The sequence below is a fragment of the Poecilia latipinna genome, unplaced genomic scaffold (genome assembly GCF_001443285.1).
Source record: "Poecilia latipinna isolate Pla-1442-1.1 unplaced genomic scaffold, P_latipinna-1.0 Scaffold1283, whole genome shotgun sequence".
NCBI lineage: Eukaryota > Metazoa > Chordata > Actinopteri > Cyprinodontiformes > Poeciliidae > Poecilia > Poecilia latipinna.
In genome coordinates this window covers 112,091-134,960 of record NW_015113899.1, presented here as the reverse complement: position 1 = coordinate 134,960, position 22,870 = coordinate 112,091, and the positions used below count along the sequence as shown (strand labels likewise).

The following is a 22,870-nucleotide window of genomic DNA, read 5'->3' as shown; positions in this document are numbered from 1 at the left end:
CGGGTCCCCTCCCTCCCTCCCTCCCTCACCCGCTGCCTTTTTTTTTTTTTTTTTTTTTTTTCCTTTCTTCTTTTCCCCTCCACTTTACTCTCCGCGACTCGCCCATGCTGAGTCCTTCAACCCGGCTCTGGGGGAAAACCGCAGGAGCGGCGCTGTCGTGACTCGCCGGCAAGCGATCGGCAGGAAGAAGGGAAAACGGGAGGAGAGGAGAGGGGAGGCTGAGGCGGACCAATCGATCACTCTGATACGGGGGACAGCCTGAGCCGTAGCGCTGTCCTTCCCTTTTCTGCTGCTGTTTAGCAGCAAACCTCCTTTAACTCCGACTGGAGTCTTTTGAATTCATCCGTCCGTTGGACACGTCCGGGATTCAGAAATCTCCACAAGCGATGATCACTGCTTACCAAAGAATTGATCTCTGTTCTGAGTGATGATGTTGGACACCAACCATTGCCTGTCTTTTAAACCCTCCCCTATGGACTCTCCCCCAATGGCAGATGACATGGAGAAGGCATGCTTGAAGATGGATCAGGAGAGACTGGTCTACCACAGCCTGAAGGAAGGTGGGAGACCCGCAGATTCAAACACGCACACTAAACCGAGACAGTTTGTGTTTATGTGCCTGGGTTGTGATTTGAGTTATCGGAACTTTATGGCTTCATATGAGTAGTTTATGAGGTTTTGTTAAAGATAAGACATTTGGTTTACTGGGTTAGATAAAACAGAAACTCTTGTGGACACGGATGTTTGCAGATATGTGTTCAGGAGAACAGGGTTGTATATACTTTGACACATCATTACAGAGTTTCATACATTTTATTGGAGTTTTACATGATTTGCCAAACCAATGTGGGCCGTTTTGGAAATTGAGTCAATGATGCATAGACCAGCCCAGCTTGTCCGATTAAATCGAACTCTAGTCTGTTTGCCTAGAAATTCTGGTTCGTTTTTGGACATAGGAATTCGTAATCGAATGGATGCAGACCAAAAAAGCGAACTCTGGTCCACCTAAAACCTGTCTCTGTTCGTTTGAAGTGAACTGTGGCACAGTTTGAATACATATGTGTATTCAAACACATTTGGAGTGGGCATTGGACCGCTTCAAAAGCAGGAAGTGGACGAAAGCACAGAGCATTCTGGGTAAATGCAACCAAAACAAACGTGCAGGTTGAGCCCTAGGGGCAAAAATTACTTTTAGTCTTTTGCAAAAGAGAAATCCTACACTAAAATTTGACTTCACTCCAGTTTTGTTTTCATATTGTGAAGAAGAAGAAACGTGCCCTTGAAGTTTCTTGTTCACATGAAACACGGTGGCAGCAGCATCATGCTGTGGGAATCTTTTCAAGAAGGATAATGACACCCGGAGCTCGTATTTTAAAATGAGCTATTTTATTTCCACTTCATTAAGAAATGTCACACAAAATCAAAATAAGATCCATAGAAGTTTGTAGTTTTAACATGGCAAAATGAAATGAAACATACTGGGTGTGAATACTTTTGTATGGGAGTTCTGAGTGTGTTTTGGATCCAGATAAAGATTAATTAAATTGTGAGTCATCTCCAGTCCATCAGGGAAGTTTTTAAGTCACGTTGGTGGATGCATGACTGAAGAGGAACTTTATCATAAAAACATAACGGCTTTAGATCACTAAAACAAACAAAACTACAAGTGGGTACATACATACTACTAAATAAAACTGTTAAATTGACTGTTTATTTTCCCCCAGCTGCTTTAAGCACATAAGGAAGTATTGAAAATGACAGTAAAACTAATACTTCCTCTTTATTTTAGTTTAGATGCCACTGATGTCACAAAAAATGATGCTTTTTGGCAGCGAGTCAACCAACATGCTTTTTTAAAATTATTTTTCACAAACAAAAAGAAAAAAAAAATGTTCTCCTAACACCCCCTAATTTGGTCCGATCTGCGTAAATGCTGCAGAAAGAACTGTTTATAACCAACATTCATTACGAGCACGAGCCAGAAGCACAGATGACACAAAGCATTCCTGTGAGGTTAGAACCACTGAAGACGGAGGAGAAGCAGAGAGGAGTCGTGTTTTGCTTTATCATCTGACATGATCCGTTCACAGAAAGCTGAACCCAAACGCAGTCTGGCAGAGCTGGGAGTTGAACTTTTAAGTTGATCTGTATTCAGCTCGCCTCCCTTTATTGTCGCCACGGTGCGGCAGCGTGACGCAGTAGGAGCCACTGACAGGTGTGTGTGTGTGTGTGTGTGCGCCCTCAACCTGGCCTTGCTCCTGCCCTCTAGCTGCCCTGCTGTGTTGTGTGTGGAATGTTAGCCGTGCGGTAGACTCCCGACAGAACGTACAACAGATGAGCTCATGCACGGGCTCGTCTTTTTTAGCTGAGTATTTCCAGTGGAGGTGCCAAAACGTCACCCAGCCAATCGTATCTCTGAGATTGTGATGCTTGCTCACTTCCTCGGTCCTCTTTTCCTGTCGCCGGTGACAAACTCAGGCATCAGATCTACTGAGACGTCGGCGCCGCAGGATTAACCCAGTTGGCTCTTCGCTGCAAAAACACTAAATCTTACTAAGTGCTTTTTTTTTTTTTTTTGGTCGACTACAAATATCTTAGTACACTTGAAATATGACAAAGTTAACATACAAGTAACTTTTCAGCAAGCCATCAAAGCTGTTTTTAAGTCAGTAACTCCTTAATATTGATGAAAAAACAGATTATTTCACTTTTAGAAGTGAAATAATCCATGTTCTAAATGAAATAATCTGCAAACGAACTGGTAGATTTCAACAATATTAATGAGTTATTGACTTAAATTTAGATGTACTTTACTTGTTATGGTGGAAACTGTGCTTTACAAAAAGAACACTGCAAAACAAAATCCTGCCAAATATTACTGGCCGAGCTTCGAATCGTATCTTGGTACAATAGAATTAAGAAAAACTAACTTACAAGAAACTTTTCAGCAATATATAGGAGCTTATTTTAAATCAAAAATTTTTCCGTATTGATGATAAAGTATTAGTTCCATTGGCAGAGAATGCCCCATGTTTCACTTATAACATGGGGAAAATGTCTTGTTATAAGTGAAATAATCTTATAACAAGACAGTTGAACTAGTGCTATTTCATCAACATTAAGTACTTACTGACTTAAAACAAGCTCCTATATCTTGCCAAAAAGTGCTGTGTAATTTAGTTTTGTCTTGTTTCACATATATTAAGATATTTGCGCTAGAAACTAGAGCAAAAATATTTGGTGAGATTTTGTGTTTTTGCAGTGTTCCTTTCTGGGCCCTTTAATCATCTCAGACTTTTCTGAAGTGATTGCAACACAATCACTCTCCCAAGTTTGTTTCATCAAAAATATATTTTGTACTTTATTTGTACAGTTATATCTATCAGAAAGCTCTACAAGCTCCTTTTAGTGTGAAGAATTAGAATTTTGAGACATGGTAGTGAAAAGATGACATCCTGTTGCTCTTTTAGAAAACGCTGAGACTGTGGTCTACTGTCGTTTCCTCTGCAGCTCCTTGAGGCTGTGAATCGTGCCCTCTGAGCTCCTTCGCTGCAGCTTGTTGTGACTACAGCAGCGAAGGAGCGTTGCCGGTGTCCCAGAATCCCAATAAAAATCCCCACTGCCCTTTTTGTCCTTTTCCCAATTTAACTAAAATGGCCTTCAAACCTGGTTAAGTCTGAGAGAGTATACTGGGTCTCTTTCTTCATATCCACAAAGCATAAAGAGCACATCTTCTGCCCGAAAGTATTCATACCTTTTGAAAGTCTTTAACTTTATTGGGACGTTATCAATCAGGTTTATTTGAATGGCATGTTTTAGCAACAAGGCAGTTCAAAGCGCTGTATATCAAAAACACACAAATACAAAGTCAACAATTGAGAAAACAAGAAGCAAGAATTACATTTTGATGAGTTTTATCATCACAAACATTAATACATGTCAAATATGTTGGTCAGTGTTTCATTTATGTGATAGACCAACTCAATGTAGTGCATAACTGCAAAGGGGAAGCAAAATAATAGTTTTTTGTTTCTATTCTTTTCTAAATCTGTAAAAGGTGGCATACATTTGAATTAAGTTCTCTTTACTCTCTTAAGTTCTCTTTAATTAAAATCCAGTGTTTTGCCTTTTAAAGAATATAAATATAAAGAATATAAATAGTAGGGGTGCTCCGTCGATCGACCGATACTTGCACGTGAAACCGATCTTATCAATCTTATCTACCTCCACAAGCATCTGAAAATCAGCCACTGTCCCCTTCGGTTCTGCTGTGAGAGAGGACTGACAGACAAACCAACCCACCGGGTCAACCCAGGTAATGATAGTCAACCCAGTATTGCCAACTCAGCAACTTTGTTGCTAAATTTAACAGCTTTTCAGATAAAAATCTTAATCGGCCAGAAAACTGCAATAAGGACACCCCTTGGACATAGAGTTCATCTGTGTGTAATTTAATTTACAAGACTGCTTTATCTGTCATCCAAAATTCAAAGGGGAATAACGGAACCATTAAGGGTGACCCAATTCAATATACCATAGATGTTGGTCTGATGTCAGCCCAAAAAAATGAGTATCTGACTACATCAGCCTGCATCTAAAATCTCCGATATAAGCATCTAATTACCAGCATTTGGCCCAGCGTTTCTATCCAGCAGTGCTTGTATCCTGCACTCAGACCCATTGGATAATAATAAACAGGTCAGTCGTTCTCATGTCTACTGTTGTTGACTATTGCTCTCTGTTTGAGTAGAGCCACGTTTTCTAACATTCCATGCTACAAAACAAGTTAAAAACGTATGAGTCGTGCTGACATTGTATCAGTTCGATATCAGCACCAGGACATGGGAGTTAACCTGAACTTATAGTTGAGTCAAGTAGGACATTGATCAGAGAGGCAGCTGAAGGTTTGTGGTCATTCTGTAGAGATCCACTGCTGAGATAAGGAACACATCAACCACATGGAAGGTGATCCACAATTTGCCTACATGCAAAATGCTATATGTAGGAGAAAAATTACACTACGCATGACTGTGAAACATGGTGAGGATGGTGTGTGATGTAGTGGGGATGATATAATGCTGTTTGAATGTTTTTCTTTAGCAGGGAGTTTATTGGACATGGTTAGAGCTAAACACTGGGCAGTCCTTGGAGAAACATGTTAAACATTCTGATCATGTAGCCAGTTCTTCAATGGAATAGTTTAGATCACAGTATACTCATGTGGTTGAATGGCCTAGTCAATGTTCAGACTTAAATCCAACTGAGAATCTGTGGCAAGACTTGAAATTTGACATTCACAGATGCTCTCCATCCAATCTGACCAAGCTTGAGCCATTTTGTGAGGAAGAACGGGCAAAACCTTCCGTCTGTAGCAAAGCCGGTAGAGATGTACACAAGAAAAGACTGTTGGTCTATCATCTGAAATCCAAATAAAGTATGTAGAAGTTTGATGTAGTAGCAAGACGAGAACAAGTCCAAGGTGGACTGCCCTCCCTGCATGCAAATTCCCCATCAGTACAGAGTTTCCTTTTAACTTCTGATACCCGTGTAGAGTTTATGCTAAGACTTGAGGACAAACACTTTACAGTCGTCATATGTTTTGTCTTTAGTGCTCCAGCTGAAAACGAAGTGTTCTCACTGGATCTGTTTGGCTCTACGGCGGCTTTGCTTTGTTGATACCTGAAGTGTTACAGTCACTTGTGGTTTGTTTTTATTGCTTTCTTCTCATCATTGGCCTCTTCAAGCTAGTATTTCTGGAATAAACAGACTTGGCCTTGAAATACCCTCTCTTGATTAAACTGTAGGAATAAAGAAAGGAGACGAAAGAGAGCTGGAGAGGATAAATAAGTTATTGACTGTAAGGAGGGGTGTATGGTGAGATAAGAATAGAGGGGAAGTGTAGGATTCTCTTTCCCAGAATAAACTTCTTCCCTGGAAGTACAGCGTATCCACCATGCCATCATCGGTTTGCACCGACGTGTCAGAGCTCCCTTATGTTTTTATTTGCCTGTGAAGGAGGCGAATAAGATTGAGTCCCAATCTTCAAGTCCAGATTTGTTTTAATGTCACTGGCATGTTTCTGCTTCCAGGGAAGAGTCTCTGGTGTTCGACTAATGACCCAGGATGTAAAGCATGCACACTTGTTAAAATAAGAGGGGCGCCGGGATATCCGGTGATGACCGTAAGAGCCTAGGAATGACATCAAGAGGCCTTAGAGCTCACAGTAATTCATAGGGCTTTCGGTGTTGCACGCCAGCCCTGAATTGTTGTGATAGCAGCAGCTAACTGGTTAGCTAACCAATGACGTTGCTTTATAAGTGGGAAGGGACAGGTGCAGGGTGTCCTCAAAGTAGCAGACATAACGGCTGACCACAAATGCTTGGGAGTCTTCAGCAGTGTGTCCTACTGCATATATATACACGCACACACACACATTACACCAGCGGGGAAAGATGATGCACACAAAACAAGACCTGTTTATTTTGATCAGAGTGCAACTGTACCAGCATTGATCCTTTAATTTTGGCTATAACTATCCATCCACGATGATGTGTTCAAGAACAAGATGAAGTCACATTTTTTTTTTTTTTTGTTAAAACTAAAATTTAAATTTTTTTATGAATTACTCTATTTGAATAAAATAAATAAATAAATACTTAGCCTGGTGGGGAGGAAAGTAAAGCCTGGTGGCCCAACAGGCTAATAATACACTGGGGAAAACAATGGTTCCTCTGTCAACACAACAGGGTAGTTAAAGAGCAACTTCCTTTCATACTTCAAAATAAGAGTCACCAAAATGGACCCAACAGTGTGCCAAGATTAACACACTCACCATCACAGTATTGGTTAATAAACGAGTGTGTTCGCTGCTTCACGCAAATTTCTTTCAGTCACTAGTTTATAATCAGTCGGCATCACTTTTGTTTTTTTTTCTGTATCGCGGTGAAGGATGAAATTCAGTTTATATACACAATCAGATGTTATCATAATCAAGTTTCATGTTGCTGACCTAATAAAAAATTTATCTATTTTCATTGCCAGTTTGAAGAACTATCAATGATCTTCACGCTGCGTACAAAACGGTTAAACAAGGTCCCGCTCCATTTGCCAAGCATTATTTTCTCCAGAGCTCCTTCTGTTTGCTGCTCAGTTATGTAACGAGTACTTCCTGTTTTGAAATGACGCTGCAGTCAGCCCACATGCTACATCTACCTGTTAATCAGAACTGGTCTGCTTACAATCCAGCATGTCAGGTTGTTTTTTTTCCGGTCCTACTTTCTTTGATCTTTTAGGTTGTAGTTGCTTTTCATTTCTTTGATGCATAATGAGTTTTTTTTTCACACATCTGAAAACTCCTGATAGAGGAAAAAAAAAAAAAGAAAACCCCCTAGAAACAGGAAGTGCATAGTAGTCTGTCTACACCCACTTTGTACCCGCTTTCTGTTTGACTTCAAAAAAAAAAAAAGAGAGAGAAAATGAAGAAGGGGGAACTGGGAGGATGAGCTGGCTAGCGGAGAGTGCAGGTCCTCCTTAACTCGGTTCGACCACATTTATTCGAGTGAATTCGACGGATGGATTGCTGACCTTGCTCAGAGTTCCATCTCTGCGGTTTCCTCCGTTTGCCGGTTGTGACTGACTCTCTTCTTCTCTTCTCTTCTCTCTCCTCACCATCTCTGGATCCATGCAGTCCTCCAGCTCAAACTTCAGCAGAGACGCACTCGAGAGGAGCTGGTCAGCCAGGGGATCATGCCACGTAAGTTCACATTTTGAATCTCTAAACTGCGCCGTTTTCTTGTCTGTTTCGCTGAACTTGCATTGTGTTCCTTCACATCTGACTGTATGCAGATGATGCAGTTTAATTCCTTAGAAAACCTCATGCATAATCAGTGTTACCTTAAGACAAATGTTGGTGAATTTCTGCTTTTTTGGGGCGGGGGGTTATTACCTCCTGATGTGCCTCAGGTAGTGTTTCCGTGTCCCTAAACTGAGGTCATGGGTTTAGCTTTTTCTATTTCCTGTATCAGTATGCGCTGCATATTGGCACTGTTGAGCATTTTGTTACATTACAATTTAATTCCGTCTTTAATTCGACTATTTGATGTTGCGAACTCAAACCTCCAGCCTTCAATGACATTTTGCGAACAGTCAGATCGCAGTTTCCTCTCTTCACTTCTCTTCTGAAGATGTTGGCCCCTATCTGTGTTATCGGTATGAATAAGTACATTCCGCATACATCGCACACATTGCGTCTTTCTGCACCAATTTGTGTTATCAAATAGGGCAGCTTCCTCTTCTTCTCCAGGCACTTCCTGTTTCATGAGTTACACACAACACAAGAGGCAGTTGGTTCATGTTTTTTTTTTTCCTGTTAGTTTCGACATAAAGAGTGCCATTTTATTAAATTTTTTTTTATCAAGCGTTTTAGTTCAGGTCTAAAGTCGAAGGCAGCGGTCAGTGTTGCACACCAAGAATGTGTTAACTGCATCTTCTGTGTGTGATCTCAGTGTGGAGAGATGTACAGAGAAGTTAATATTTACTGTTTACCATGGCTTTATTTAGCATGACCAGACAGTTTAAAAGCAGCTATTAAAAGAAGGGGTAAACTAGAAAAACCCCTTTTTTATTTTTATGTCTGCATGAAGTGCTTGCGTGTTCACATTTTAGAGCAAAGGACTATTTCAGAGCTTCTTAGCCCTGATGCAGTCAGAACTCTTATCATTCAGTTGTTTCTTCTCTTTAGTCTTGATCTTTACTCTAAGCAGAGCTTATTTTGATTTCTTTGGGGGATGGGGGGTTGAAAAACATTTGTGTCTGAAGCAGTCACCCTACTGATCTTCTGATGACTTCTCCTCATTCTGAGCCACAGCCGCCCAGCAGAGGCCATCAGTTTCGCACAGATTATCATCCTGCATAAAAACTGTAAATCTTTTTGTGCTAAGTCTGCACGCTAACTGATATGTTGACTTTTCTTTTCCATTTTTCATTTTTCGTTTCAAGCGAAAACCCCCATACAATCCAACAGTGTCACTATAAGCAGTATTTCTGTAAACGTTTTAGCTCGTGATATGAACCTAAGGATTTATTTCCAGGAGTAAAGTAAAATTTCAGTTGCCAATGTTGGTGAGTAACAAGTTTTGTGTGGTTGCAGTTAGGGATGCACCGATCCACTTTTATCCTGATGCAGATATGTGAGGTTTAGTATCAGCTGATATTGGTCTGGTACAGAGAAACGATGATGAAACAACTTATAACGTTTCTGTTTCTTTTTTAACACAGACATCATTTCAACCAGTCTCTGCCTTCAATCAGAGACTGGTTGAAGGCAGTTATTAAAAACTCCTGACTATGGGTTGAATATATATGTGTTTATTAGTAGCTCAGTTACACAGGTTTAGTAAAACAGCATTGTTCTCATGCATTTGTAAGCAATGTCTTTTGTTGTTTATTTCTCTCATAAATACAGAAAACAATTACCATTTTATTTGCTTAGCTTGACCCCAAATTTGTTTGTTTGTGACCTCCATCTGGATGCCGACCCCTACTTTGAACACCACTGTGACACTTTTAAGGCTAACCGTAATTTGTTTGACAACTTTTTTTTATCTAAACCAGATGATGTTTATCCACATTCTCCACATTACTATAGGAAAAGGAAAACATAGGCAAAACATTATGACCAGGGTGGCTGCATAAATAAACATTTAAAGAAGGGCATAGCTTTAAGGGAGATCACAGAGACGTTGTTCTGCCTATAGGTGCAAAGCTGAACAGGAATTGTCATATAATTCAGTTTTCTTCAACTTTTGTAGATGTGGCTACTGTATCTGTTGCTGTTATTTCGCCTTAAGCGTTTGGTATCTTGGATCAAATGAGCCCTTTAGTTATTAAGTAAAAATTCGACCACAATTCAAATGAGTTGCCATATCTATGTATGGATATTGTTGAAAAAATTGCAAACAGACTTTTAGATTATGCTACTTGATCGCTGTTGATGTTTTCACATGAAAAAAGCATGATTGCATCATTGCAGTGGTGGAAGCAGTTCAAGGTGAGAACCAGCATCAAGGTTTCACCTTGGTTTTAGCAGCTGGGGTTAGTGTGAATGAGTAACTTTCCACAGTCTGTCGAAATATTCTTGACTCTGGTAGCTGACCCACGCCCACCCAGTCGCTGTCATTGTGAAGCTTAAGAGTTCATTAGAAAGTGAACAGAAATTAAACAATGCAAACAGCATCAGCTGTTCTTGGATGCATTACATCTTTCTAGGATTTGAACATCCAGAAGATGTTCTGTGGAGCTGTGTGTGTCCGTAGGAACATGGAGGGCATTGAAAGAAAGTGAAAGCTCTAATTAGTTCATGGAATAGCTGTTCCGAAACGTTTCACTTCTTCTTTTCCTCGTTCAGCAATTTAACCAAGTTGTCCCAAAAGGAGGAGGCTGCTGTTTTGGAGTGTTCTATATGATTCTGATTCTGGTTTTTATTACTGGCTGAAATGCACCAATCAGTGATTTTTTTGTGGCCACTTACCCCTCCAGTATGTTTTTCTATTCTCATGAAATATTTTGTCTGTCTAAAGAAAATGTCTACTATGAATTTAGAAAATTATTATTTTTAATAATAATAATTATGAAACCTTGGTAGCATAAACGGATGCTACCACTTATACTCACAATAAAAAGCAACTGCTTGTCCAGTCGGTGAGAGAACAAATTCTTTTGCTTAACAAAGTTTCAATAAAGATTACTTTATCTTTGTGTCGTTTTGACCTCCTGACCTTTTGTTGTTTGATTACCTATACGCAAGTTTGTTTAATCTTCAGCTGTTGTCATCCGGATTGCCTCAGATCCCCCACCCAGTCATCAGTTGCCTCTAGTCACACTGTCCTCATTCACACACCCTTGGCTGGGATTTCACCAGCTGTTGGCCAATCAGATCTTTGCTACGTTACATCATAACTGCCACTGCCCTCCCAATATCCTTATGCTAACACTGTGGTTCTTTTTGTTATGCTTCTGCTTCTACTAAACAATGAAGTTAACAAAATTTGCTGGATGATGAATTGTCCCAGAAATGGTTGTGATAAATAATAATATTGTCATTTTGAGAGCATTTTAAACTAATATAATAATAATAATAATAATTAATAATTGCTTATTAATGCAAGTCCCCACTCAAAGATGTATATAAAAAATTACTTCTAAAGAACATTCAGCATTAATTCAGAAAACATTCCAAATGAACAAATAACCAAAAATGTCAATAATTACAGTGGATTTTGAAGTTTCTGTAACCAAAATTGCATTTGAAATCACCATTCAGCTCAGACAGGGAAGACAGGCAAAAGTGGCAGGTAGTGCGAGCTAACTACTTCACGCTGGGTGTCAATTGTTTGCTGATTCTTAAAATGTTACATTGAAGGGGAGCGTCTCTTTAACGACTGTTGTCCGAATGAAAATTATTGCACTCCTTTTATTTTATCATACAGATTAATTTATTTATTGCTTATTCTGACAGGCTTAAATGAAGAGAAAATTTGACGTGATAATTCAATGTGAAAACGACATAAATTCAATACCTGACATTAGCTAGAAGTGTTAGCTCCATATGCTAATTTCTTATCTCGTTTCGCTAAACCAGCTCTTATTTTGGGTATTAATCTATCTAAGTTCAGGATTTCACTTAAAGTGCTCCTAGTAATTTACCGACTAACAGTCCAAATTGCTGCTGGTGGCAGCATCATATTGTGGGGATCCTGTAGCAGACATCTTTAAGGTTTCAGCTGAAATGTCATTAGTCTGTGGTTTGAATTAGCACTTCTGACCTTCCCTACTGCAGCTACTTCTGCTTTGACTCGCTGTTTAGCCGGAGCGCTGTGCGTTCTCGCTCGTTGAAGCGAGAGCTGCCAGTCATCCCAGTCCGAGTGTCGTCTTATCTGCTGTTTTGTGTTTTGTCTTTTTTTTTTTTTCTTTTTTTTTTTTTTTTCATCCTGCTTCTCCATGCAGCCCTGAAGAGCCCTGCAGCCTTTCACGAACAGCGGAGGAGTCTGGAGCGAGCGAGGGTGAGCAGTCGCCGTGGGTTTCCTCTACTGAGGCAGCAGCTTTATGCACAAAATGACTCCTTTTCTTTCCTGCAGAATAAGTGATTGATTAGAGGCTGTTTGGATTATTGGTGGTAATATCAATGAGCATTTAGCAGGGAGGTTAAAGTAGAGTTGTGACAAACAGTTTCTGGTTTGTAAAGGTTGAAACAAAGTGTTGGAAGTGTGCACTTTCTTCTCTGGAAGAAAAGGCTTTGCACTGTATGTTTGCCCTGTACCACCTAGCAAATTTATGTTATTTGCTCGTTTTCAGACTGAGGACTACCTGAAGAGGAAGATCCGGAGTCGTCCGGAGCGCTCTGAGCTGGTCAGGATGCACATTCTGGAGGGTGAGCATACGAGAAAAATGAGAAAATGTTTAAAACTCAGCTTAAGCTTTTATGTAATTCTGCTTATTTCTCTGCAAGAATCATGTCTCGGTTCTTAAAAGGATTCAATAGATCCAGTCTTAATTGGGTTAATGACGTCGATTGCTTTTGCTTTTATCGGCACCAACCATCTGTATATTTTGTTCTTTTGGTTTTAAACTCAGTTTGAAATCAAATAAAGGAAGTGGCGCAGGCCCCTAGCTGCTCAATATCTGCAATCTTCAGAAACCTAACTTCCTTTTAGCAGTGTTTCTTTAACAATTCTTCTGCAAGACTTTTAAAAGAAACTCCTTGTCATTTCCCATTGTGAAAGAAGCACAAGCTCACTCACCTGGGTGGATCTCAGTCGTTCTGCAGAACACAACCAATCAGCTGGTGATTTTTCTTTTCTGCGTCCTCCACAGAGACGTCGGCAGAGCCGTCCCTGCAGGCCAAGCAGCTGAAGCTGAAGCGGGCGCGGCTGGCCGATGACCTCAATGACAAGATCTCTCACCGGCCCGGTCCCATTGAGCTGGTCCACAAGAACATCCTGTCTGTCAGCTGCCCTCTGCAGTCCTCGCTGCTGGGTAACTGCCGACGCACACTGAAAACACTAAGTTTAATAAATGAAAGTTTATTTTGCTACATACCTCAGATGTACACAGATTAATCATTTCCCGTTCATAGACCTTTTTTCACACTTGGTGACCTTATAAACAGGGTTAAACTTGTTATCAACAGTCATCCCTCTGTTGCCAGCTTGCTGAGTTTGTTGCTATATTCAAAAGAAGAAATGGGTGTAGGCCGAAAACGAAGTCAGGCTTTTTAAAGGTTGGTTATCGGCCATAAACCTGCACCAAGACTTGCAACTCCAAGCTTTGGTGGATCTCATTAGCGTTGGATATAGTTGACCAGAGGTCTGCAGGCTTAACAATCCAAAGAACCATTTCAACCCTCAGACCAGATGAACAAAACTTGTTCTGCACCGTAAAAGTTACTTGAAGTTTTGAAAAGAAGACGGACGGCTTTCATTTATGATATTTACCATAGCAAATTTGTCATTAAAAAAACCCCCCACAATTTTCTTTTTAAATATATTTTTAGATTTTGAATGTTAAAACCTAGTCAAACACAAAAACCTTTGTAAAAAGAGGATGGATATATTTTCTTCTGTGGGATGTTGATATAACTATTACATCTTACAGAATATTTTTGGTCTACTTTCTATTGCAAATTTTTTAGTTTACTGAAAATAAGACAAAACTAACTTAAAGGTAACTTTTCAACAGAATAGGAGCTTTTTCCCATCTGAAACAATCTGCCAGTGGAACTACCACTTATTCATAAATATCAATAAACTATTATCCTTGAACAAGCTCCTATATCTTGCTGAAAAGTTACTTGTAGGTTAGTTTTGTCTTACTAGAAACTACACCAGAAATTCTTGGTAGAGTTTTGTGGTTTTGCAGTGCAAAAAAAAAAAAAAATTCCACCTTAATGACAAGAAAAAAGTTACATTTCTAAGAATGTAACTGCTACTTTTAGAAGTTCGATGCAATTTATTCAATGGAAAAGCTTCTAAAACATACATTGTTTTAGTAGTTATTTGATACACAACCTTCCAAAGAACCAGATTACGCAAAATGGATTCAAAACTACTTAGTTACTTTTCTTAAGTTTCCTTTAGATGTCCACTGATTGGTAAATAAAATCGTTCACACCATGTTGCATGGATGCCCCTATATTCAGTCGTGTATTTGTGGCCAGGCATGAGAAGTGTTGTTGAGAGAGGTTCCGTATCTAATCGCACTGAGCTTCAGCTTTTTTTGCAAAGTAGAGCGTTCAGAAAATCCTAAATATCGTTTTCCTTTTGTTGTTCTGGCACATAAATTAGGAATGCACTGATAAACTTTTTAAAATTTCCAATAGCAATATCTGAGCTTGGTCAAACGTAAAAACAACTTTAATTTGTTCAGTCAGTGCAATCAGCCAATGCAAAGTAAATAAACTGAAACGAAAACAAGTTGACCTTGTGCAGGAAATATTTTCTTAAATGATTCGGAAAGTACAATTAGGAATTCTAAATATAACGTAAAATAATAAAAGCAGGATGTCGCTCAGAGCACAAAGTATAGAATTAGATGGAATACATCTCCCCTGTTAGAACATCGTCACAGATACCCGATCTAGAATTTTTTCAATATCGGAGACGATACAAATGTGATATCTGATTGGTGCATCTCTACATAAAGCCCACAAAAATACACCGTTTGTGATTAGAATGTGACAAAATTATGTTCACAAATCTTAAACCACTATTATTATTATTGTAAATTCATGAGATTTGACCAACCTTCTGATCCAGGAAGATGGTGTCACATTCTGGACACCAGAAGGTGAAGGAGTATTCGTGCTGAGCATTTTTAACCCTGTAGTGGCTGCTGCTGCCAGTGTACCAAGGACTTCCTGACCTGTTGCACCACAAACTCTGTCTTCACGTCAGAGAAGCAATAAGAACAACCAGGGTTTCCCTCCCTGCTGGATATAGAAACACGGGAGGATTCATCCTCCTGCTGGAAGCTGCAGCGTTAAAAACAAAGCGCTCACTTCTGGCTGAAGCATTACCACAGCCACGTTGTGACAGAGCAGCCACAGAGCACAACATGTTGTCCAACTTCTCTAAAGTCACTTCATTGCGACATTTTTCGGATTTTGTTTGAGGAAGACGAAGGTCCAGCTGTTGTTACTGCAACCTGAAGAATCCGTCTCGTTTCGTTGCAGATTCCCCGAAGGGAGCCGGAGGGGAGAGCTCCTCTCTAGATGAAGACAGCAGCGACGCTCTGTCACCCGACCAGTTGGCCAATCACGACTCTCCGCTGAGCGCCGTCACGCAGCTGTCCCCATCCCACGTGCTGGCCCAGGATGGGGACATGTCCCCCACGCAGGTATTACAGCTCATCCTCCCAGCCGAATGAAGCAAATCACGGGAGAGATTCCGCGCCGTTAACCACAGCCACGTCTTCAGTTTCTCACACAGCCCCCTCCTCCACCTCCTCCGCCTCCTCCACCTCTGGTCAGTTTGTCGGACTCCCCGCCACTGCCAAAAATAACAAATGGGTTGGCGCTGAGCTCTCGCCTGTCTTCTGGACACCTCAAGGTACGCAACATTTAAAGGGACAGTGTAATGTAAGGTAGACTTTTTTACATCATCATGTTATAACGTTATTCCCTCATCAAAAACATGCATGGAGTTTTGCCTTGATGTTTTCCATTCATGTTTGAGAAATTCTTTCATCTCCGTGGGAACTGTGCAAAATGTCTGGGTGGACCTAACCCTGCCTTCTAGACATGGCTCCTCCCCTCGCAGCTACATTTTTCAAGCTTTTTATCTCACAGAGCAGCACTCATCTGTGACTCGCCCATTCTGCTCTTTCAGACTAGCCAGCAGCGATTAGCAAACACCTGGTGGAACTGCACACCTGCTGAGCTCATTATATGAGCTACTTATCAGAGCAACACTGGTAAAAACGTTGTTAAAGGGTTAAAGAGGAGCCATGTTGTGATGACTTCCTGAAGGCAGAGTTTCAGAAAAAGCAATAGTTTTTAAAGAGACAGGCCCAATTTCAAGCCGATAAAGTATGAAGTCAAATTTATATACGTTTAACATTTTTATAACTGATGGTAACAGTTCCTTGATTGTGCTGTAAAATGGCATTATCCACCTGGAAAAACCATAATACAACCCCTTAAAGCATTTGGTGTCAAACTTGCCTCAGATTTGATCATTTCTGAAGTGATCTCTGTTATTAGAGCTGGTGTTACCGGTTCGCCTTTCCTCAGTTTTTAATTTGTTGACTTCCCTCCATCCCCAAATCCCATTTTTGCCCGCAGTCCCAGGCTAAGATGAGTTCAGACCGCCCCCCACAGAGATCAAAGAAACCAAAGGACAACAAACCTAAGGTCAGGAAGGACTTTTTTATTCTTCATTCAATTGTGATTTTAATGTTTGGAAATCTGATGAAAATTGAGAAAGTGACCAATTGTCTGATTATTTATTTTGCCGTTTTTTTGTTTTTTGTGTCCAGCTTTAAAATATTTTTTTATTTATTAATTTTTTGGCCTAATTTCAGTTTCTGTTTTAGTAAATTTATTCCTGAAAACTGTGAGAAATATCAAAATGGGAAGGACTTCTGATATTTTCGGTGTCTGTTCCTTTAAATGTATAGAAAGGCTTTTCTCGGTAACGTTGACATTTTAGCATGACCTTAATTATTCTTTTTCAGAGAACTCTGCATCAAAAGAGGAACGAATACCATTTTTTTTTGTTTTTTTTGTTCTACCACAGTGAACTCAACACTGACACAGTCGGACATCTGTCTGTGTTTTACCAGATCTGTGTTTGTGACATCATAGTCACAAACTGCATTCATTTGCTTGGGGTTTTATGTGATAAACCAACATAAAGAAATGTATAGGTGTATCACAGGAGTAACATAATGCATGATTGTATATTCTTGTAGAAATAAAGTGTTTTGCAAATCTTTGACTCCAGTAGAAACGCATCAATCAGCCGACATCAGCCAATGTCCCCATAACTTACTCTGATCAGCAAGTTGAATACTGAAAATTTCTTGCACATTAAATACATCCAAACTAAGTATATGTTTAGTCTAATTTAATCTTCAGTTTCTATTCAGATCTAAATAACTACAAAAATCCAAGAACCTGGAAACATTTTGCTTAAGTAGGAACGTACCAATATGAAAATCTGGGCTGATATCTGATATTAATTTGGCTCTTCTAGCTGATAACCGCTATTTACCAATATATTTTATATGCATATTTTGTACATTTTACTACACTTTTGACATCTTGTAAAAGCGACCCTCCTGACACACAAATGCATTAAAAGGTGCAAACAAATTAATAATTAAATTCCTTTTTTAAATAAGAAAAACGGTATATTACCTAAAATAAAATGACAGTTTTCATTTAGTGAACACTTGATCATTTGTTGTGAAGGATGCACGTGTAACGAAAAGATACTTGAATCATCAACATGCGAAAAGCTCGGCCCTTTCTGCTTGTCTTGGCATCAATACAGTTTATTGTTCTGTTGGTTATTTTCTATATTAACCAGTTAATAATTCGATAGCAAAAAGTGCTTAATGGAAAATTTTTAAATTATTTTTTGCATAATTTGAATCTGAGGAAGCTAGAGTTATACCACTTGAGTAGTTCTGGGTAGAACTTACTGCTAAATGTGTTTTTGTTTTACAATTTTGGCTTATTACTACTCCTAATATGATGTTCTTTCAGTATTTTGCCTTTTTTGAGTCTGTAGACTCCATTTAACAATTAATCAATAACTAAATTAGTTGACAATTATTTGAATAATTTGTCCTCACGATTAATCAGATTAATCGCCGCTTCTGACGGTTTTGCTGTATTTATTTATTCTCTTTTAAAAATAAAAGGCATTGATAGCCATTCAACTTTGTGTTGATCGATCACATAAACTTCCAATAAAAAACACATTCAAGTTTGTTGGTCTACAAACTTGAATGCGTCACGTTGTGTAATAGTTTGGTAAGGAAAGCCTCCGAGCTTTGACGGAGTCTCTCATGGCGAAAGTTGCTCATGTCCCGTCCTCCGCCCCACAGGTGAAGAAGCTGAAGTACCACCAGTACATCCCTCCGGACCAGAAGGCCGACAAGGAGCGCCCGCCTCAGATGGACTCGTCCTACGCCAAGCTGCTCCAGCAGCAGCAGCTCTTCCTGCAGCTGCAGATTCTCAGTCAGCAGCAGCAGCACTACAACTACCACACCATCCTGCCCGCCCCTCCTAAGTGAGCGTCCGGCATAGCTTTGTGTGTGACTGATGGGTGTCCTCCCCTCTGCTGTGGTTAGCTCATTTTAGAGCAAGTTCACAAAGTGTGTCATTAAAAGCAGAAGTGCGAGCTAAAAGCGATCCTTCGATGTTGCGTGTCGGTAAACATTTGCCTGTGGTGCAGACGCAGACGGGGGAAGCTGAAGTTTTTGATTGTAGTGTTGGACTGCGCTGTTAGCAGCTGCTTTATCTGGGTTTTATTTGCATTGATGGGCGCCTCTGTGAGGAGAGATGTTTGAAACTCTGTGCCGTTTTCTTTCACCACACAGGCCACAAGCTGATCAGCCTCCCTCCTCCAGCTCAGGCCCCTCCCCCTCCCGCACGGCTCTCACCACCACGACCACGGCCCCCTCAGCTCAGACCACAGCTGCCCGTCAGAGCCAGGCTGCAGCGGCGGGAACCAAACCCACCACACTTCCAGCCAACCTGGATGAATTCAAAGTAAATTCAGCACCTTTACTCTGTGGTGAAGCTTATTTATCTCTAAAAACTAAGCTTTTGTTAAACTATAGAACTGGATTGGACAGCGGCTATTGGCCACTAGAGCTAGTGATGCACACCTGAAGGCACCATTACTATTCATAGTCATGTCCATAAAACCAGACTGTTCCAATGCGGGTTGAGCAGGAGTCTGACACAAAAATGCTTGTTTCTCGTCTTTGTGCTCTAAAATATGGCTTCAGTTAAAGCTGAGAAAATTGCCAAAGTTTTAAGATGTTAAATACATTTTCTTCCTAGATATAAATCTATAAGCAGTTTCGTTTCTGTCGGTTTTGTCAAGATGCAAGAGAGAACTAAACACATTTCTTTTATATTGGACATTAATTTGATGTAATTGCTGAAGTAGGAGTCATAATTTGCTAAAATTGAAAGATATACTCCTAGACTTTATGAAATATTTTGATGACTGTTTGAATATCACAATGTTCTATGAACAAATGATGCAGTTTGCATGTATTGAACTTTTAGAAATGACAGCAGTTCAAAACTACTGTTTGTCTCGCTCAGTCGGCTTTACTCCACACACAGACCTGTTGCCGTGGAAACTGACTGACAACAGCTCCCGCTATCCAAAAGTGCAGTAATTACAACATCTCTAAACAGGCAAACATTTCCCACACAAAACAATACATTAAAAAAACAGAACCTTCTGTCTGTTACAGTTTTTTGTTTTGAGACTTGATGTTTATTTTGTATTAATCAGCGGCCATCTGAACACAGTGGTGGTTGATTAACTCAATTGAGCATCTGCTCTACTGATGATCTGGAGTGTGGGTCGTCTTATTTTAGTGCTAACTGAAACACACCAAATTGCTCAACACATGTACACTTTCATGTTGTCACAGTCAAGCTACCATAGCTGACCTACTTCCCACTTTCTCAATTAATTTTTGTTTTGTTAAAACTTAATGTGAAATGTGATATCCTTGAATTCTTTATCATTAGTCATAGTATAGACAATATCACAACATTGTGTCCCTTTTTCTGACTCTTTGCGTTACTCTAACATTTTTCTGACCACCAACATTTGTGACTCAATGCATAGCATGTATGCGCATGTATGTTGCAAGATAAGTTGTATGATATCCAATTCAGTGATGTAAGTCAGTGGTTAGCTCGTCAACTTTTGAATGACATTTCTACAAGTTTAATCCCAGACGATTCTCTTCACATGTTCAATGTTCAGCTGCATGCGGTGAGATATTCCTCATTGTTCCTCTTCTTCCAGGTCGCCGAGTTGAAACAAGAACTGAAATTGCGCGGCTTGACCGTTTCTGGAACCAAGAACGATCTCATCGAGAGGCTCCGCAATTACCAAGAGCAAAGCGGCAACACCACGGCGGCTTTGAAGAGCGCCGCGGTGCAGTCGGTCCAGCAGGCCTCTGCCTCTGCCGCCGCCACCAACACCACCACATCGGCTTCAAACACAACCCCCACCTTCGACCACCAGCCGGCGGACGGCGCCTGCTTTAAGCTGGCTTTGTCCTCGCTGGCCCAGGCTGTCCCGGGGCGGGTCATGCGGTTCGGCAGCACCAGCTCCAGCCCTCCGGTGTCGCCCACGCCCTCGGAACGCTCGTTGGCCGGCTTGAGTCCCGATGAGACGAGCTGCAATGGGGACATGTTTGGGGAAATGGTGAGGCTTGGACTGTTTGTCAGCGTTAGACTATTAGACTACATTCACGCAGGCAAATGTGACCTCTGCAGAGGTCTGAAAATCAGCATCAGTTTGTTTGTCCTTTACTAACAGTTTTTTCTTTCTTCCATCCTTTAGGTGACCTCTCCCCTCACCCAGCTCACGCTCCACCCCTCTCCTCAGCACCCATCAAACATGGCGTCACTCCCACAATCTTACTCCGTCGTCAAGGAGGAGATCCAGAGCTCCTGCAGCGTATCCAAGTCATCGGCCAAAGAGCCCCTGGCTGCGGGAGCCATGGAAACATTGTCTCTGGACAAGGACCAGATGCTGCAGGAGAAGGACAAGCAGATCGAGGAGCTAACCAGGATGCTGCGGCAGAAGCAGAGGCTGGTAGAGACCCTGAGGTCCCAGCTGGAGCAGGGCAAGATGGCCGCCGGGGCGGTGGTGGTGAAGAAGGAGGGAAGCGAGAAGAGCAGAACACCCACAGAGGTGAAACTCCACACTCTAATAAAAGCTTCATCTGCTCAGCCGCCGGCGCTCCAAAACTGCGCCGCTCTGGCCGTGAAGGAGGAGGCAGAGCCTGAGAAAGGGATGGAGGGAGTGACAGAGGAGGCACAGGACAAGAGGCTGGCCCAGCCAATGCAGTGCTCCCAGGAGACGCTGCTGAGGCTGCAGCAGATCCACCGGCTGCAGCTGCAGCAGGCTGAGCAGCAGAAGCGGCAGCAGCAGGCCAAGCTGCAGAAAGACTCAGAGGGGAAGGCCAACCCACACAAGCAGCAGCAGCAGAAGAAAGAGGCCCTGCTGCTCCATCAGCAGCAGCTGCAGCAGCTCATCATCCAGCAGACCCAGCAGAAGCAGCTCCAGGCCCAGCAGAAGCTGGCCCAGCAGAACCAGGTCAAGCAAACACAAGTAGACGTCCCAGCTCAGCAGAAGAACCCTGTCCAGAAGAGTCAGGTGCAGCTGAAGCAGGTTCAGGTGCAGATCCAGAACCAGAAGGCGGCAGTGAGCCAGAGGAAGCAGCAGCGGCTGCAGCAGCGGCTGCAGCACAAACAGCAGACGGCCGCAATGAGCGCCCAGCAGGTGAGACAGGTGTGGTTTGAGTAGGGGGGGTGATATGGACTTTTACTGGGATGACTTTCATTCCAATATTAGGTGATATTATTGTGACTATTTAATGCTTTTAGGATTGGATGATATGGCAGAAAAACACGTCAGTGAATAGGTGTTTCATATTGGTCAACATCGATATTTATCAATGTTTTAAATATCTGAAACATTGCCAAACTGGTAGAGTGACTTTTCCTGTTTCATGCAGTTTTCACTCCATCTCATTGTTTTGTATTTTTAAGCAGTTATGAGGCACGATGGTAGAACCAGAGACTGCTGCTGTTGCTAGGTAACCATAGTGAGTGAGAGTTAGTTAATTCTTAGCTGGCTGTGATAAGTTGAGCTGGTAAAGCCATTCTATCAGACGCATCGTCTACTGATACTGATCACACGTCTATGACAATATAATATTGTTATTGATTTATTTTCCGGCCCTAATTTTTCTTTTTAGGTAACTTTATGGCTGTCACCATGAACATTTGAAAAACTTTCCCATTTAAAATATGCTTCTTAGGAACGTCATTTACGTAAAGTGTGACTTGTATCATAAGCTGCACACAGTAACGACCTTCAATCATATTTTTGATATTACTCATATCTATTCGTGCTCTTATGAAACTGTGGAGAAAATGTTAAAAATAACATTTCCCTTGAAACTGTCAGTTTTGTTTTATATTTATTTTGTTAATTGAAATTTATAGAATTGACTATAAATCAAAATCCTTATTTACACTAAGGATACAATAAATTCCATCACTAGGTTGGAGTCAATAAATATCAGGTTAACATTTTTTTTTTCATCTTTTTCTTTTCAAGGTGACTCCAGTCATCATCAACCAGCAGAACGGCACTCCGCTCCAAACCCAAGCCATCGCATTGGACCTCAAGGCCAACGGCATGCCCACGCTGGTCACCGACAGCAACGGCAACCACTACCTGATCGCTCTGACCGGTCACGCCAGAGACAGGCAGAACGGCGTGTCCTCATTGGCCAAAATCAATGGACGCATCACCCTGCAGGTAAAGGGGCGCCACAGAGCGAGCTGCAGCATCTTCTTCATGAAACGACTAAGCTCTCATCTGTCTGTCACTTAACAGAGACTACAGTCCAGTCCAAGTAAACTCCCCAGCACCGACAGCCAATCAAAGCAGCAGCCAGTAGCTGAGCCAGTGAGCCAACCGGACAAAAAGGTCAAATGAACACCTCTGTTTATAGGAGATATGATTTCTGTTGTTTTAGTATCCGACAAGAGATGTAAAAAATAAAACAAGGGACCATCTGCTGTTTATGC

The 22,870-nt window shown here is 41.1% G+C and overlaps 1 protein-coding gene across 4 annotated transcripts in view; it reads left to right on the top strand.

Moving 5' to 3' along the window:
• The window catches only part of mrtfab (myocardin related transcription factor Ab), a 54,624-nt gene that overhangs the window by 26,925 nt on the left and 4,829 nt on the right, over positions 1–22,870 (top strand). For 3 of the 4 annotated variants that reach the window (XM_015054861.1, XM_015054863.1, XM_015054864.1), the window contains 13 exons: positions 7,688–7,753; positions 12,004–12,059; positions 12,352–12,427; positions 12,871–13,032; positions 15,227–15,390; positions 15,471–15,602; positions 16,337–16,405; positions 18,109–18,293; positions 18,604–18,775; positions 20,064–20,468; positions 20,607–21,551; positions 22,395–22,598; positions 22,677–22,769. In XM_015054861.1, the coding sequence (XP_014910347.1) occupies positions 7,688–7,753; positions 12,004–12,059; positions 12,352–12,427; positions 12,871–13,032; positions 15,227–15,390; positions 15,471–15,602; positions 16,337–16,405; positions 18,109–18,293; positions 18,604–18,775; positions 20,064–20,468; positions 20,607–21,551; positions 22,395–22,598; positions 22,677–22,769 (2,729 nt within the window). Of the gene's footprint in view, positions 1–35; positions 561–7,687; positions 7,754–12,003; positions 12,060–12,351; positions 12,428–12,870; positions 13,033–15,226; positions 15,391–15,470; positions 15,603–16,336; positions 16,406–18,108; positions 18,294–18,603; positions 18,776–20,063; positions 20,469–20,606; positions 21,552–22,394; positions 22,599–22,676; positions 22,770–22,870 lie in introns of those variants that run through there. The other variant, XM_015054862.1, reaches the window with a different exon arrangement.